The following is an 18,845-nucleotide window of genomic DNA, read 5'->3' as shown; positions in this document are numbered from 1 at the left end:
AATTGTTTTAATAGGATTTGAAGCAATAGTTATTAACTATTTCAGCACCATTACTGCTCTGAGACAAGCATGGGAACTGTTCTTGGTTTTTATTTTCACTGAATCTCCGTTTGGATATCGGTTAGCATACAATTATGGTGTGGAAACGTTAAGATTATTTTGCTTTCACCGGTCATTGTTGAATCAGTGCCATATTTTCCAGAGTCTTGAGGGTCTTGTTTTTTTTGATCACGAAACACCGTAATATTAATCAAACTAATTAAGCTAAATTTCTTAAAATCAATCCCATAAACTATGTTATTACAAAAAAAGTTTTAAATTCTCTCGTACAGCCAATATTAAAAACAGTCAAATGCCTCTCAAAGATGCCCTCTGGTGGTCAAACTAGCACTAACTAGCATTAATGTCAACAACGGCTGACACTTAAATAACGTGCCATAGAATTCTGCGGCACCCCGCAAGGTGTGCTGCAGTACGACGCAACTTTTAAAGGAGGAACCACTGTAAGGACAGACACAGACAGGGAGGAAAATAGACAGGGAAGATAGCAGTGCAGTCTTCTTGCCCCTCGACAGATGCTTTTAAAACCAGAGCTCTGATTTGATATCCGATCTTCTCTGTCCACACATAGATGATCCGTCACTCTCTCTAACTCCTCTTTGCTTGTCATCACATAGACAACAGCTGTCTGTGAATGATGACTAGGACGTAATGGATGATATAACACTCATAGGATTAAATACAGAACACAATGTATTATTGTATATCTATGAGAATAGCCCGTCTATGTATGACGTATCAGCGATATCACCTGACTGTTGACACCAGATGAGAGTTCACACTGTGACTGTGAATCTGAATCATTCATCAGCATAACAATCACAGGATCTGAGGATCTGGTCCTTCCACCGCTACCCTGGTCCTTCCACCGCTACCCTGGTCCTTCCACCGCTACCCTGGTCCTTCCACCGCTACCCTGGTCCTTCCACCACTACCCTGGTCCTTCCACCACTACCCTGGTCCTTCCACCACTACCCTGGTCCTTCCACCACTACCCTGGTCCTTCCACCGCTACCCTGGTCCTTCCACCACTACCCTGGTCCTTCCACCTCTACCCTGGTCCTTCCACCGCTGCCCTGGTCCTTCCACCACTACCCTGGTCCTTCCACCGCTGCCCTGGTCCTTCCACCGCTGCCCTGGTCCTTCCACCGCTACCCTGGTCCTTCCACCGCTACCCTGGTCCTTCCACCGCTACCCTGGTCCTTCCACCGCTACCCTGGTCCTTCCACCGCTACCCTGGTCCTTCCACCGCTACCCTGGTCCTTCCACCGCTACCCTGGTCCTTCCACCGCTACCCTGGTCCTTCCACCGCTACCCTGGTCCTTCCACCCTGGTCCTTCCACCGCCTTCCACCCTGGTCCTTCCACCGCTACCCTGGTCCTTCCACCGCTACCCTGGTCCTTCCACCGCTACCCTGGTCCTTCCACCACTACCCTGGTCCTTCCACCGCTGCCCTGGTCCTTCCACCGCTACCCTGGTCCTTCCACCGGTCTTCCACCCTGGTCCTTCCACCGCTACCCTGGTCCTTCCACCACTACCCTGGTCCTTCCACCACTACCCTGGTCCTTCCACCGCTTCCCTGGTCCTTCCACCGCTACTCTGGTCCTTCCACCGCTACCCTGGTCCTTCCACCACTACCCTGGTCCTTCCACCACTACCCTGGTCCTTCCACCGCCACCCTGGTCCTTCCACCACTACCCTGGTCCTTCCACCACTACCCTGGTCCTTCCACCACTACCCTGGTCCTTCCACCACTACCCTGGTCCTTCCACCGCCACCCTGGTCCTTCCACCGCTACACTGGTCCTTCCACTACTGAGAAACCTCGGAGGGTGCTTTAGAAAGGCCAATAGGCTTCCAATAGGTCTGAAGGAAATGAAAGACACACACACACACAGACAGACACACACTCCCCATCACATAGGATATCTAGGAATAATGATTTGTCAGCTCAGTAGTGTGTGTTAAATGATCTCAGCCATGCTTTGTGCTTTCTCAATATGCCACCTGGCTGTGAAAGTCAATATGCCTCCTGGCTGTGAAAGTCAATATGCCTCCTGGCTGTGAAAGTCAATATGCCTCCTGGCTGTGAAAGTCAATATGCCACCTGGCTGTGAAAGTCAATATGCCACCTGGCTGTGAAAGTCAATATGCCACCTGGCTGTGAAAGTCAATATGCCACCTGGCTGTGAAAGTCAATATGCCACCTGGCTGTTAAAATCAATATGCCACCTGGCTGTGAAAGTCAATATGCCACCTGGCTGTGAAAGTCAACAGATGTCCGTAATAGAAATGTATACCTAGCTAACATAAGCTTTTTATAATGGGCCAATTGTTTACTGCTGAATAGCCTGAACAGCATGGTTGTATCCCCACTGAATAGCCTGTCTCAGAACAGCATGGCTGTATCCCCACTGAATAACCTGTCTCAGAACAGCATGGTTGTATCCCCACTGAATAGCCTGTCTCAGAACAGCATGGCTGTATCCCCACTGAATAGCCTGTCTCAGAACAGCATGGCTGTATCCTCAACTGAATAGCCTGTCTCAGAACAGCATGGTTGTATCCCCACTGAATAACCTGTATCAGAACAGCATGGTTGTATCCCCACTGAATAGCCTGTCTCAGAACAGCATGGTTGTATCCCCACTGAATAGCCTGTCTCAGAACAGCATGGCTGTATCCCCACTGAATAGCCTGTCTCAGAACAGCATGGCTGTATCCCCACTGAATAGCCTGTCTCAGAACAGCATGGTTGTATCCCCACTGAATAGCCTGTCTCAGAACAGCATGGCTGTATCCCCACTGAATAGCCTGTCTCAGAACAGCATGGCTGTATCCCCACTGAATAGCCTGTCTCAGAACAGCATGGCTGTATCCCCACTGAATAGCCTGTCTCAGAACAGCATGGCTGTATCCCCACTGAATAACCTGTATCAGAACAGCATGGCTGTATCCCCACTGAATAACCTGTATCAGAACAGCATGGTTGTATCCCCACTGAATAACCTGTATCAGAACAGCATGGCTGTATCCCCACTGAATAACCTGTATCAGAACAGCATGGCTGTATCCCCACTGAATAGCCTGTCTCAGAACAGCATGGTTGTATCCCCACTGAATAGCCTGTCTCAGAACAGCATGGCTGTATCCCCACTGAATAGCCTGTCTCAAAACAGCATGGTTTATTTTAATAGCAAGTCTGTCTCAGAACAGCATGGCTGTATCCCCACTGACGGCCTGTCTCAGAACAGCATGGCTTGTTCCCCACTGAATTGCCTGTCTCAGAACAGCATGGCTGTATCCCGCACTGAATAGCCTGTCTCAGAACAGCATGGTTGCTATCCCCACTGAATAGCTCTGTCTCAGAACAGCATGGCTGTATCCCCACTGAATAGCCTGTCTCAGAACAGCATGGCTGTATCCCCACTGAATAGCCTGTCTCAGAACAGCATGGCTGTATCCCCACTGAATAGCCTGTCTCAGAACAGCATGGCTGTATCCCCACTGAATAGCCTGTCTCAGAACAGCATGGCTGTATCCCCACTGAATAGCCTGTCTCAGAACAGCATGGCTGTATCCCCACTGAATAGCCTGTCTCAGAACAGCATGGTTGTATCCCCACTGAATAACCTGTATCAGAACAGCATGGCTGTATCCCCACTGAATAACCTTATCAGAACAGCATGGCTGTATCCCCACTGAATAACCTGTATCACAACAGCATGGCTCAGTTGTCCCCACTGAATAACCTGTTTCAGAACAGCATGGCTGTATCCCCACTGAAAGCCTGTCTCAGAACAGCATGGTTGTATCCCCACTGAATAACCTGTATCAGAACAGCATGGCTGTATCCCCACTGAATAGCCTGTCTCAGAACAGCATGGCTGTATCCCCACTGAATAGCCTGTCTCAGAACAGCATGGCTGTATCCCCACTGAATAGCCTGTCTCAGAACAGCATGGCTGTATCCCCACTGAATAGCCTGTCTCAGAACAGCATGGCTGTATCCCCACTGAATAGCCTGTCTCAGAGCAGCATGGCTGTATCCCCACTGAATAGCCTGTCTCAGAACAGCATGGCTGTATCCCCACTGAATAGCCTGTCTCAGAACAGCATGGTTGTATCCCCACTGAATAGCCTGTCTCAGAACAGCATGGCTGTATCCCCACTGAATAGCCTGTCTAAACAGCATGGGAACTGTGGGTCCCCACTGAATAGCTGGTCTAGAACAGCATGGGTTAACTGGTCTGGAACAGCCTGGTCTCAGAACAGCAACTGGCTGTATCCCCACTGAATAACTGGTCTCAGAACAGCATGGCTGTATCCCCACTGGAATAGCCTGTCTCAGAACAGCATGGTTAATCCTCAACTGAATTAACTGGTCTCAGAACAGCATGGTTTAACTGGTCTGAATAGCCTGTCTCAGAACAGCATGGGTTAACTGGTCTGGAACAGTGGGTTAACTGGTGCATGAACAGTGCACTAACTGGTCTAGGAACAGTGGGTTAACTGGTCTAGGAACATTTAACATTTTACAAATTGGTGCATTCACTGGTTATGACATCCAGTGGAACAGCCACTTTACAAAGGACAGATAGTGCATCTAAATCTTTTAAGGGGGGCTGAGAAGGTTACTTTATCCTATCCTAGGTATTCCTTAAAGAGGTGGGGTTTCAGGTGTCTCCGGAAGGTGGTGATTGACTCCGCTGTCCTGGCGTCGTAGGGTTTGTTCCACTGGGGGCCAGAGCAGCGTCTAACAGTTTTGACTGGGCTGAGCGGAACTTGTACTTCCTCAGTGGTAGGGAGGCGAGCAGGCCAGAGGTGGATGAACGCAGTGCCCTTGTTTGGGTGTAGGGCCTGATCAGAGCCTGGAGGTACTGAGGTGCCGTTCCCCTGTTTCCGTGTGTGACAAGCACCATGGTCTTGTAGCGGATGTGAGTTCAACTGGTGTGTGGTGTGTGTGTGTGTGAGCGGGGTGTGTGAGAGAACTTGGGTGTGGTTGAACACTAGACGGTGTGCGTGTGTGTCTGGTGTGAGTTGTGGGGTTTAATGGCACAGGCAGGGAGCCCAGCCAACAGCGTGTTGTGTGTAATCCAGACGTGGAGATGACAAGTGCCTGGTTAGGTGTGCGCCGTGTGTGTGTGTGTGTGTGTGTCGTGTGTGTGGATGTTGTGTGTGTGAACCTGTGTGTGAACGGGCCACCGACTTGATGTTGACTGTGTGAACGACAGTGGTGTGACTGTGTGTGTGACTCACGCCAAGTGTTCTGTGTGTGTGGTGTGTGTGTGTGTGTGTGGTGTTGTCAACCGTGATGTGTGTGATGTGTGTGTTGGGTGTCCTTCCCATAAGGAAGAGAGCTGTCTTGCCGAGGTTCAGCTTGATTTCAATGTGGTGATCCGTCAATCCACTTTCTGATATGTCTGCCAGACATGCAGAGATGTAACTGTCGCCACCTGGTCAGCAATAGAAGGGGGAAAGGAGAAGATTAATTGTGTGTCGTCTGCATAGCAATGATAGGAGAGACCATGTGAGGTTATGACAGAGCCAAGTGACTGGTGTATAGCGAGAATAGGAGAGGGCCTAGAACAGAGCCCTGGGGGACACCAGTGGTGAGAGCTCTGCGTGGTGAGGAGACAGATTCTCTTAACGCACACCTGGTAGGAGCACCTGTCAGGTAGGCGCAATGTAATTGTTGACTATATGCGTGCTACCGCGCCGGAGATGCCCAACTCGGAGAGGTGGAGAGGAGGATCTGATGGTTCACATACAAATATCATAACATGGCAGCCGATATCTGAGCTAGAAGGATGAGAGCAGAGGAAAGAGTTTAAAACAAAAGCCCGTGCGGAGCGCCTCCGTGATTTTGAGAAGAGCAGTCTCAGTTGAATGACTAGTCTTGAAACCTGACTGATTTGGATCAAGAAGGTCATTCTGAAAGAGATTAGCTGGAGAGCTGGCCAGGCTACACGCACCTCTCAAGAGTTTTGGAGAGAAAAGAAAGAAGGGATAGATGAACTGTTTTCTCACTATCGGAGGGATGACTGTTTTTTTCAGAAGATGCAACCTGTTTTCTCACTTAAGACGGAAGGGACTATAGATGAGCCAGTTTCAGGGATGAGTTGATGAGCCTGTGATTAGGGAGAAGGTTTTCTCCTAAATGGTCTGGATCTGAAGAGAGGAGGATAGGGTGCATGCAGTGCTGTTTTCTCACTATAGGACCTGTTTTCTCACTGTAGATGACCTGTTTTCTCTGGAGATGAACTGTTTTCTCACTATAGATGACCTGTTTTCTCACTATAGATGACCTGTTTTCGTTTGACTTAGATGACCTGGATCGGATAGATGACCTGTTTTCAAAATGGATTGACCTGTTTTCTCAGATAGATGACCTGTTTTCTCACTATAGTTGACCTGTTTTCTCACTATAGATGACCTGAACTGTAGATGACCTGTTTTCTCACTATAGATGGTTTTCTCACTATAGATGACCTGTTTTCTTACTGGTAGATGACCTGTTTTACAGAGACAGAGTTCAAAGATGTACCTGTTTTCTCACTATAGATGAACTGTTTTCAAACTATAGGACATTTTCCTAATATAGATGACCTGTTTTCTCACTATAGATGACCTGTTTTTTAATAAAAATGTTCTGTTTTCTCAATAGATGACCTTTTTTAACCAGATGACAAGTCACTATAGATGACCTAAATTCTTATTTTAGATGACGGCCTAGATGAACTGTTTTCTAACTATAGATTACCTGTTCACTATAGATGACCTGTTTGTACCTTGTAGATGACCTGTTTTCTCACAACCTTTCGGTTACTAGTCCAATGCTCTAAACACTAGATGACCCTGTTTTCCTATAGATGAACCACTAGGCTTCCCACTATAGATTACCTTTTCCCTCAGATGACCTTTTTCTCACTGTAGATGACCTGTTTTCTACTAAGATGTCGTTTTCATTCCACAGGGATGACTGGCCCACTGTAGACTGAACTGTTTCCTCACTAGTTGGTGTTTTCTTAGTTAGATGACCTGTTTTTGGGTGATGGACCATTTTAGATACAAGATGAAACCGTTGACTATAGAAAACCCAGCCTCACTATAGTTGCACTCTGTTTTCTCACTAAGATGACCTGTTTTCTTACTGTAGATTACCTGTTTTCTTAGGCTTTAAATATTTTGTCACTATAGCCCATTTTCCCTCTGAGATGACCTGTTTTCTCAATCCATGTCTCAATTGTCTCAAGGCTTAGAAAATCCTTTTTCTAACTGTCTCCTTTTTCATCTCACTGATAGATGACCTGTTTTAAAATAGATGACATTTTCACTATAGATTACCTGTTTTCACTATAGATGACCTGTTTTCCTGGTAGATGACCTGTTTTCATGTTTTCTCAAAGATGCCTGTTTTCTCACTTTGTAGATGACCTGTTTTCAATAGGATGCCATTTGGGACTACAGATGAGTTTTCAGCTGAGATGACCTGTTTTCTCACTATAGATGTGACTGTTTTCCTCAAGTATAGAAAATACCTGTTTTCTTACTATAGATTTTTTGTTTTTTCCTTTATTTAACCAGGCAAGTCAGTTAAGAACAATTTTTTCTTTCAATCTCACTATAGTTGACCAAATTCCACTAACACCTGTTTTCACTGGCTAAGATCTGACCTGTTTTCACTATAGATAACCTTTTAACATCCTGAAAGATGATGTTGCTAATAGATCCATTTCTTTGAGTGCTTTTCTCACTATAGATGTACCAGTTTTTCACTTAGATGAACTGTTTTCACTATAGATTACCTGTTTTCAGTGATTAGCAGCAGTTTATATTTGAGCCAGGATCTGTAGATGACCTGGAAGCACTGCAGATGCCTGTGCCTATAGATGACCTGTTTTCCACTATAGATGCCCTCTTTTCTCACTATAGATGACCTGTTTTCTTACTATAGATGACCTGTTTTCTCACTATAGATGACCTGTTTTCTCACTATAGATCACCTGTTTTCTCACTATAGATGACCTGTTTTCTCACTATAGATGACCTGTTTTCTCACTATAGATCACCTGTTTTCTCACTATAGATGACCTGTTTTCTCTATAGATGTTTTACTAGGTTTTCTCACTATAGATTACCTGTTTTCCTCACTATAGATGACCTGTTTTCTCACTATAGATGTTCTGTTTTCTCACTATAGATCTACCGTTTTCTTACTATAGATTGTTTTCTCACTATAGATGACCTGTTTTCTCACTATAGATTACCTGTTTTCTCACTATAGATGACCTGTTTTCTCACTATAGATGTTCTGTTTTCTCACTATAGATTACCTGTTTTCTCACTATAGATGACCTGTTTTCTCACTATAGATCACCTGTTTTCTCACTATAGATGACCTGTTTTCTCACTATAGATCACCTGTTTTCTCACATACCAATAGAACAGCTACTATAGATGTTCAAAGCCCACTATAGATCATGGCAATTCACTATAGACATGTAATCCTGTGTTTCTCACTATAGATGACTGTTTTCTGCAGTATAGATTACCCGATTTTCCTATAGATGACCTGTTTTCCACTATAGATCACCTGTTTTCTCCCTATAGATCACCTGACCCACTATAGATGTTCTGTTTTCATACAGATGAACTGTTTTCTCACTGAGATGACCTGTTTTCTCACATAAACCTGTTTTTCACATAGATGTTACTTCTCACAAGATTACAAAGTGTGTATAGATGTTCTGTTTTCTCACTATAGTGACCTGTTTTCTCACTGTAGATCACCTGTGTTCTCCATACCAATGTGTGTGTAGAACAAACAAAGCCCCTGTGTGTGTGTGTGTGTGACATGTAATCGTGTGCATGCTGATTGTGTCTGTGTGTGGGTCCGTTGTGTCCTCGTGTGTGTGGCCATCAAGAAGCTCAGCAGACCTGTGTGAGGGCATACAGGGAACTGGTGCTCATGAAATGTGTCAATCACAAAAACGTGAGTTACAATGTTATGTCTCGTTTAAGCAAGTAACAAGATGTGTGTGTGTGTGTGTGTGTGTGTGTGTGTGTGTGTGTGTGTGTGTGTGTGTGTGTGTGTGTGTGTGTGCATGCTTGATTGTGTCTGTGTGTGTGTGTGTGTGGTCATGTTATTAAAATCAAATCAAAGTTTATTTGTCACGTGCGCCAAATACAACATACAGTGAAATGCTTACTTACAGGCTCTAACCAATAGTGTAAAAGGTATTAGGGAACAATAGGGAAGTAAAGAAATAAAACAACAGTAAAAAGACAGGCTATATACAGTAGTGAGGCTGTATACAGTAGTGAGGCTATATACAGTAGTGAGGCTATATACAGTAGTGAGGCTATATACAGTAGAGAGGCTATATACAGTAGAGAGGCTATATACAGTAGAGAGGCTATATACAGTAGAGAGGCTATATACAGTAGAGAGGCTATATACAGTAGCGAGGCTATATACAGTAGTGAGGCTATATACAGTAGTGAGGCTGTATACAGTAGAGAGGCTATATACAGTAGTGAGTCTATATACAGTAGTGAGGCTATAACAGTAGAGAGGCTATATACAGTAGAGAGGCTATATACAGTAGAGAGGCTATATACAGTAGTGAGTCTATATACAGTAGTGAGGCTATAACAGTAGAGAGGCTATATACAGTAGAGAGCTATATACAGTAGAGAGGCTATATACAGTAGTGAGTCTATATACAGTAGAGGGGCTATAACAGTAGAGAGGCTATATACAGTAGAGGCTATATACAGTAGAGAGGCTATATACAGTAGTGAGGCTATATACAGTAGTGAGGCTATATACAGTAGTGAGGCTATATACAGTAGAGAGGCTATAACAGTAGAGAGGCTATATACAGTAGTGAGGCTATATACAGTAGAGAGGCTATATACAGTAGCGAGGCTATATACAGTAGAGAGGCTATATACAGTAGTGAGGCTATATACAGTAGTGAGGCTATATACAGTAGTGAGTCTTTATACAGTAGAGAGGCTATATACAGTAGAGAGGCTATATACAGTAGTGAGGCTATACAGTAGTGAGGCTATACAGTAGTGAGGCTATATACAGTAGAGAGGCTATATACAGTAGTGAGGCTATATACAGTAGAGAGGCTATATACAGTAGAGAGGCTATATACAGTAGAGAGGCTATATACAGTAGAGAGGCTATATACAGTAGAGAGGCTATATACAGTAGAGAGGCTATATACAGTAGAGAGGCTATATACAGTAGTGAGGCTATATACAGTAGAGAGGCTATATACAGTAGTGAGGCTATATACAGTAGAGAGGCTATATACAGTAGTGAGGCTATATACAGTAGTGAGGCTATATACAGTAGAGAGGCTATATACAGTAGTGAGGCTATATACAGTAGTGAGGCTATATACAGTAGTGAGGCTATATACAGTAGAGAGGCTATATACAGTAGTGAGGCTATATACAGTAGTGAGGCTATATACAGTAGTGAGGCTATATACAGTAGAGAGGCTATATACAGTAGAGAGGCTATATACAGTAGAGGCTATATACAGTAGTGAGGCTATATACAGTAGTGTAGAGAAGGCTATATACAGCAGAGAGGCTATATACAGTAGAGAGGCTATATACAGTAGAGAGGCTATATTCAGTAGTGAGGCTATAACAGTAGCGAGGCTATATACAGTAGCGAGGCTATATACAGTAGAGAGGCTATATACAGTAGAGGGGCTATAACAGTAGAGAGGCTATATACAGTAGAGGCTATATACAGTAGAGAGGCTATATACAGTAGTGAGGCTATATACAGTAGAGAGGCTATATACAGTAGTGAGGCTATATACAGTAGAGAGGCTATATACAGTAGAGAGGCTATATACAGTAGTGAGTCTATATACAGTAGTGAGGCTATAACAGTAGTGAGGCTATAACAGTAGTGAGGCTATAACAGTAGTGAGGCTATAACAGTAGTGAGGCTATATACAGTAGAGAGGCTATATACAGTAGTGAGGCTATATACAGTAGAGGCTATATACAGTAGAGAGGCTATATACAGTAGTGAGGCTATATACAGTAGAGGGCTATATACAGTAGAGGCTATATACAGTAGAGGCTATAACAGTAGTGAGGCTATATACAGTAGTGAGGGCTATATACAGTAGTGAGGCTATATACAGTAGAGAGGCTATATACAGTAGAGGCTATATACAGTAGAGAGGCTATATACAGTAGAGAGGCTATATACAGTAGTGAGGCTATATACAGTAGTGAGGCTATATACAGTAGTGAGGCTATACCAGTAGTGACGCTATATACAGTAGTGAGGCTATATACAGTAGAGAGGCTATATACAGTAGTGAGTCTGTATATACAGTAGAGGGGCTATAACAGTAGAGGGGCTATATACAGTAGAGGGGCTATATACAGTAGGGGGCTATATACAGTAGAGGGGCTATATACAGTAGAGATGGCTATATACATTAGAGGGGCTATAACAGTAGAGGGGCTATAACAGTAGAATGGGGCTTAACAGTAGAGAGGCTATATACAGATAAACAGAGAGGCTATATAAATAGAGAGGCTATAACAGTAGACAGGCTATATACGGGTACAGAGGCTGTATACAGTAGTCTTATGGCTATAACAGTAATAACCTTTTGTCCTAGACTTGGCACTCCGGTACCGCTTGCCATGCGGTAATAGAGAGAACAGTCTATGACAAGGGTGGCTGGGGTCTTTGACAATTTTTTAGGGCCTTTCTCTGACACTGCCCGGTGTAGAGGTCCTGGATGGCAGGCAGCTTAGCCCCAGTGATGTACTGGGCCGTACGCACTACCCATTTTAGTGCCTTGCGGTCGGAGGCCGAGCAATTTTCCGTACCAGGAAGTGACGCAACCAGTCAGGATTTTTCCCTTTGTTTTTATTTTGCCATAGGAATTCCCTTTTTGCTTGAACCTCCCAGTCACTGCAGTGTGGCGCTGCATCATTATGAAGTTATATATAAAAACAAATATGACTGAAGACATAAGAATTTGAAATGTAAATAGCTGTTAATGTTTTAGCTTACTGTACATAGACTGGAACGTTAACCTGAGACTCTCTCTGTTTGTCCCTCTCTTTCAGATCATCAGTTTATTAAATGTTTTCACACCACAGAAATCATTAGAAGACTTCCAGGATGTGTAAGTGCCAATGAACTTTTCAGAGGAAAAATGAACAACTGTGAGATCACTCAGAGAGAATGCAGGGAAAACCTATATTCTCATTTAATCTGACTTTGAATGTGACGTATTACTCTGATTTAACAACAGACAAGCACAAGTGTTACGTACCTTCAAGACTTATTCGTTTGGAGAAAAGACGCAGTGAGACTGAAGTTTGTGAAGGTGGTAGTGAAGTGTAATGTGAAGCCTTCGGGTTCTGTCTCTCTTTGTACTGACCGATGAATTAAGATGAAAGAAGCAGTGAGACTGAAGTCTGTGAAGGTGGTAGTGAAGTGTAATGTGAAGCCGGTAGTGAAGTGTAATGTGAATGAATTAAGATGAGTGAAGTGTAATGTGAAGGTGGTAGTGAAGTGTAATGTGAAGCCTTCGGGTTCTGTCTCTCTTTGTACTGACCGATGAATGAAGATGAAAGAAGCAGTGAGACTGAAGTCTGTGAAGGTGGTAGTGAAGTGTAATGTGAAGCCTTCGGGTTCTGTCTCTCTTTGTACTGACCGATGAATGAAGATGAAAGAAGCAGTGAGACTGAAGTCTGTGAAGGTGGTAGTGAAGTGTAATGTGAAGCCTTCGGGTTCTGTCTCTCTTTGTACTGACCGATGAATGAAGATGAAAGAAGCAGTGAGACTGAAGTCTGTGAAGGTGGTAGTGAAGTGTAATGTGAAGGTGGTAGTGAAGTGTAATGTGAAGCCTTCGGGTTCTGTCTCTCTTTGTACTGACCGATGAATGAAGATGAAAGAAGCAGTGAGACTGAAGTCTGTGAAGGTGGTAGTGAAGTGTAATGTGAAGCCGGTAGTGAAGTGTAATGTGAAGCCGGTAGTGAAGTGTAATGTGAAGCCGGTAGTGAAGTGTAATGTGAAGCCTTCGGGTTCTGTCTCTCTTTGTACTGACCGATGAATGAATTTGTAGACTGGTGATACTGCAGTAAATGGATTGCACCATGCTCGTCTGAAGCAGTTTATCTTCACTATATCCCCGTCTATAGGTAATAGTAGGTCATTCAAATCTGAAAAATGTGCAAATAGATTTTATGAATCTGAAATGTATGAATACATGTAGAATTCTAGGTAATTACATGAAATTTATTGCAAAATAAAAACAAAAAGATTTTGTTGTACTACCTCAAAATACGTCAAGAAGCATTGTTCCGGTTCGCATCACAAAAGCTTGAAGATCAGAGGACGGGAAACAACTTCTTCAAGGTCTCCGAGCGAATGACGTCACCGTTTGAACCGCTACAAGCGCGCAACGCTCACCAGCTCGCCATTTCACACGGGTCACACCAGGACATTGAGATGAAATGAAAAGATGGTAACGAACACGATGACGGGCCATGAATCAATGGAGTGACTGCGGTTCTGGATTTTCCGGAAACCGGATTTTTCGTGTCTAAATATACGGGTTGTTTGTACTCATGTGTCAGATTTTGTTTTAATGTAGCTGCTGCCCCTCCTTGTTCACCAATGAACGCCATTGTCTGGTGTAGCCTACGAACTTCATGTTGTACACAGAAGAACTGATCAACATGTTCGTACGAGCTCCCAATGCAAAACTCAATGAGGAGTTACACACAAGTATCTAGGCAGCATATCAAACACATGCAACACACAGACACGCAACGTAGCCTTATTAGCGATTTTATGTAGTTTTTTAATTATCATTGCAAACATTGGCTAAGCAGGAGGCAGACAGTCAAAGTAGTAGTGTTATTTTTCAGCAACTCTGGCTACGATATGGCAGCAACTATAAAGATTAGCCTACATCATCACAAAAAAAGATGATTGTTTTTGCTCCAATACAACGTGTAAGGGCCTGCATTCTGCTTGTGCCACTGCAATATCCATTACAACAGACACAATAGCCTTGCATGTTTTTATTTGAGCTGTTCAGAAATATGAGGCTGAGACACAAGCTACATCACCATGTTTCAGAAGGGTCTCCTGAGTGAGTGGCACAGCGGTCTAAGCCACCGCATTGCAGTGCTAGAGGCATCAGGACAGATCCTGGTTCGTTCCCAGACTGTGTCACAACTGGCCGTGATCGGGACCACCCATAGTGGTGGGGCACAATTGGCCCAGTGTCATCTGAGTTAGGGGAGGGTTTGGCCGGGTAGGCCGTCATTGTAAAGAAGAATTTGTTCTTAACTGACTTGTCTAGTTATATAAAGGGTCAATTAAATAAGAGGCTGAGTAAAGACACGCTTGTGCAGAAAAGTGATCCAGATGCTTATCTTTGAGAAAAAGTCTCCAGAAGGGAAACTCTGTATTCGCAGCCCCGGCCTTCATACAAAGACCATGTCGAATCCCATTGATGCTCTGGCACTGCACAGTGGTGTCCATTGTGTTGAGAAGAGATGAGACGTAGAGGAGTAGAAGAGAAAGGAGTGAGAGGCAGAATGATAGATTAAACTAGAGCCTCTTGGGTTTAAAGGTCATGTAGGCCTATTTCTCAGACCTCTTCTTCGTTCTGGATATTATTTCACTACTTTCCCGCCATTTTCAAATGCCAACTCAGGGTGTTTACTACTAGTTGTGAAAACATGACTGTTTTGGAGCACTAACTTTTAGATGTGTCTGGCCCGAAGTAGATCCATCACCATGGTACCCCAAGTCTCTTCTTACTAACAGTGTCACTCTGTCAGGTACCTGTGCATGGAGCTGATGGATGCCAACCTGTGCCAGGTGATCCAGATGGAGCTGGACCATGAGAGAATGTCTTACCTGCTCTACCAGATGCTGTGTGGAATCAAACACCTGCACTCCGCAGGCATCATTCACAGGGTGAGATGGCCTCTCTGTGTGTGTGTGTGTGTGTGTGTGTGCATCAAACACCTGCACTCCTACGGGCATCATTCACAAGGTAAGATGGCCTCTCTCTGTGTGTGTGTGTGTCTGTCTGTGTGTGTCTGACGCCATTCACAGGGTGAGATGGCGTCAGTTGTAGAAATATAATAAATAGATTGTAATTCTATGACTCCCAAGTGGTGCCGGGGTCTAAGGCTAGCTGTGGCACGAGAGATCTTGGTTCGAGTCCAGGCTCTTGTCGCAGCCGGCCGTGACCGATAGACCCATGGGGCAACGTACAATTGGCCCAGGGTCGTTTGGGTTACGGGAGGGTTTGGCTGGCCGGGATGTTCTTGTCCCATCGCGCACTAGCGACTCCTGTGGTGGGCCAGGCGCAGTGCACGCTGACACGGTCGCCAGCTGGACGTTGTTTCCTCCAACACATTGGTGCGGCTGACTTCCTGGTTAAGCGAGCAGTGTGTCTTGGCTGGGTTGTGTTTCTGAGGACGCATGGCTCTCAACCTTCGCCTCTCCCGAGTCCGTAGGGGAGTTGCAGCGATGGGACAAGACTGTAACTACCAATTGGATGTCACGATATCAAATTGTGGAGAAAAATGAATGTAATTCTTTTTCTGTCCTTTTTCACATATGAAACAGGATTTTAATCATGCTGAACATTACACTGCTTATAGCCCAGTGGGCAAAGCTGATGGAAATGACATCGTTGCAACTGCTTCTGCCTGCTGGGATATGCCATCTGTGGACATTTAAACATACTATAGTAGCTAGCACCACCTGTTAAAGTTTTACCTCAGTAACCCTCATCTCTTGTTGTTGCTTTCCCCAAAGGACCTGAAACCTAGCAATATAGTGGTGAAATCTGATTGTACTCTGAAGATCCTGGACTTTGGCTTGGCTAGGACTGCAGGCACCAGCTTCATGATGACCCCGTACGTGGTGACGCGGTACTACAGAGCCCCAGAGGTCATCCTGGGCATGGGGTACAAAGAGAACGGTAAGAAAGGTTCTAGAGGAGGTTCTGGTGTTCTGACACTGTAACATGCTACTGTGATGTGTTCTAATACTTTAAGATGTGTTCTAATACTGTAAGATGTGTTCTAATACTTTAAGATGTGTTCTAATACTGTAAGATGTGTTCTAATACTTTAAGATGTGTTCTAATACTTTAAGATGTGTTCTAATACTTTAAGATGTGTTCTAATACTGTAAGATGTGTTCTAATACTTTAAGATGTGTTCTAATACTGTAAGATGTGTTCTAGTACTTTAAGATGTGTTCTAATACTTTAAGATGTGTTCTAATACTTTAAGATGTGTTCTAATTCTTTAACTAACCCACGGAGTCCTCAGGTGTTGTAGTGTAACCTCTTCTTTATGACCTTAAGTCAGAATACGTCTACAGTCAGTGGTCTGTAGACAGCAGGGGCCTCTGACAGCCTCTCCACATCATGGAGTAAATACATGCTTAAATAAACCACAAGCAGTGGTGAGTGGGTAACCTTGGCTCTACGCTCATGAATACACTACTAGACGGAGGCCTGTAGGGTGAGAGGCCGGGAGGTGAGGCCATGGATTTCCTGCCACCAGCCAAGCCCCAAGAGACTGACTTCTTCTCTCTCTCTCTTCATTAATGGAATAGTAATTTGTCTGCGTGCTATGTCTCTGACTAATTATAGTCTGAATAACCAACCGCCTCTTTCAAATCACTCTGTTTCCCACGCTCTCTGTCAACAACATCTCTTTCTCAATTCCTCTTTCCTTGATTTCTCACATATTTGATGTATCCTATCCTTGACACCTTCTCAAAACGCATTGGAGGAGAACTGGAGGGACCTAGGGGAGGGTTCCGAGGGGAGGGACCTAGCGTAGGGTTCTGAGGGGGGGACCTAAGGGAGGGTTCCAAGGGGAGGGACATAGGGGAGGATTCCGAGGGGAGGGACCTAGGGGAGGGTTCCATGGGGAGGGACCTAGGGGAGGGTTCCGAGGGGAGGGACCTAGGGGAGGGTCCCGAGGGGAGGGACCTAGGGGAGGATTCCAGGGGAGGGATCCGAGGGGAGGGTTCCGAGGGGAGGGACCTAGGGGAGGATTCCGTGGGGATGGACCTAGGGGAGGATTCCAAGGGGAGGGACCTAGGGGAGGGTTCCGAGGGGAGGGACCTAGGGGAGGATTCCGTGGGGAGGGACCTAGGGGAGGATTCCGAGGGGAGGGACCTAGGGGAGGGTTCCGAGGGGAGGGACCTAGGGGAAGATTCCGTGGGGATGGACCTAGGGGAGGATTCCAAGGGGAGGGACCTAGGGGAGGGTTCCGAGGGGAGGGACCTAGGGGAGGATTCCGTGGGGAGGGATCCGAGGGGAGGGTTCAGAGGGGAGGGACCTTGGATCTTCACGTCTAATACGTTTTGATAAAGAGGCGAGGAGAAAGGATGCTGGGAAAGAGGAACTGAGAAAGAGCCTACGGTTTTTCTTTTCTAATGCTAACCTCTGACTTATCTCTCACTCTCTGTCTCTGTACCTGCAGTGGATATATGGTCGGTGGGGTGCATTATGGGAGAAATGGTGCGTCACAAAATTCTGTTCCCTGGCCGGGACTGTATCCTTACTTACTAAGATAATATACATATTGTCAGTTGATCTTGATAAAAGAATAAGGCCAGCATTCAATCCAATCTGCTATTGCGCAGTGCACTATGCTGCTGACAATACATATTTTAAAGGCTATTTCCCCCAACATTCGCAGAGATCGCTTTCGTGGTAAACGCTGCGCAAGCGTAAATTACCCATAATAGTCTGTTACTGTGCTTTAATATGCCATTCTTTGAATCCCGGTCTAAGATTTGTGCCTGTAAAATTTGGATAAACAGGTATTTAATAAGTGATTTGTATCAAAATAAAGGAAGTAGAGTACGTACATCAAATCCTACCATTGGCCCAATTCTTTATACATATATTTTCTGATGATTCTTCTCAGACTCTGAAGATGAATCGATACCTGTCCTGTCCCCATCTGTTAGGTACTGGTCTGTCCTCCTGTTAGGTACTGGCCCGTCCTCCTCTGTTAGGTACTGGGCTGTCCTCCTCTGTTAGGTACTGGGCTGTCCTCCTGTTAGGTACTGGCCTGTCCTCCTCTGTTAGGTACTGGCCCGTCCTCCTCTGTTAGGTACTGATCTGTCCTCCTGTTAGGTACTGGGCTGTCCTCCTCCTGTTAGGTACTGGGCTGTCCTCCTCTGTTAGGTACTGGCCTGTCCTCCTGTTAGGTACTGGCCTGTCCTCCTGTTAGGTACTGGGCTGTCCTCCTCTGTTAGGTACTGACCTGTCCTCCTGTTAGGTACTGGCCTGTCCTCCTGTTAGGTACTGGCCTGTCCTCCTGTTAGGTACTGGCCTGTCCTCCTGTTAGGTACTGACCTGTCCTCCTCTGTTAGGTACTGACCTGTCCTCCTCTGTTAGGTACTGACCTGTCCTCCTGTTAGGTACTGGCCTGTCCTCCTATAATAATAATAATATATGCCATTTAGCAGACGCTTTTATCCAAAGCGACTTACAGTCATGTGTGCATACATTCTACGTATGGGTGGTCCCGGGAATCGAACCCACTACCCTGGCGTTACAAGCGCCATGCTCTACCAACTGTGTTAGGTACTGGCCTGTCCTCCTGTTAGGTACTGGCCTGTCCTCCTGTTAGGTACTGGCCTGTCCTCCTGTTAGGTACTGGGCTGTCCTCCTGTTAGGTACTGGCCTGTCCTCCTGTTAGGTACTG

At 45.2% G+C, this 18,845-nt stretch overlaps 1 protein-coding gene across 6 annotated transcripts in view; it reads left to right on the top strand.

Annotated features, from left to right (window-relative positions):
• Nucleotides 1-9,011: 9,011 nt before the first annotated feature.
• LOC118373295 (mitogen-activated protein kinase 10-like) overlaps nt 9,012-18,845 on the top strand; it is a 69,687-nt gene continuing 59,853 nt past the window's right edge. For 2 of the 6 annotated variants that reach the window (XM_052458558.1, XM_052458557.1), the window contains exons 1-5: nt 9,012-9,054; nt 12,195-12,253; nt 14,931-15,069; nt 15,922-16,087; nt 17,610-17,681. In XM_052458558.1, the coding sequence (XP_052314518.1) occupies nt 9,031-9,054; nt 12,195-12,253; nt 14,931-15,069; nt 15,922-16,087; nt 17,610-17,681 (460 nt within the window). In that variant the 5' untranslated portion in view covers nt 9,012-9,030. Of the gene's footprint in view, nt 9,055-12,194; nt 12,254-13,446; nt 13,691-14,930; nt 15,070-15,921; nt 16,088-17,609; nt 17,682-18,845 lie in introns of those variants that run through there. The other 4 variants (XM_052458559.1, XM_052458556.1, XM_052458560.1 and 1 more) reach the window with 3 other exon arrangements.

This window comes from Oncorhynchus keta, chromosome 12, assembly GCF_023373465.1.
Source record: "Oncorhynchus keta strain PuntledgeMale-10-30-2019 chromosome 12, Oket_V2, whole genome shotgun sequence".
Taxonomy (NCBI): Eukaryota; Metazoa; Chordata; class Actinopteri; order Salmoniformes; family Salmonidae; genus Oncorhynchus; species Oncorhynchus keta.
The sequence above is the reverse complement of the archived record's forward strand: the minus strand, read 5'-3'. Positions and strand labels throughout refer to the sequence as shown.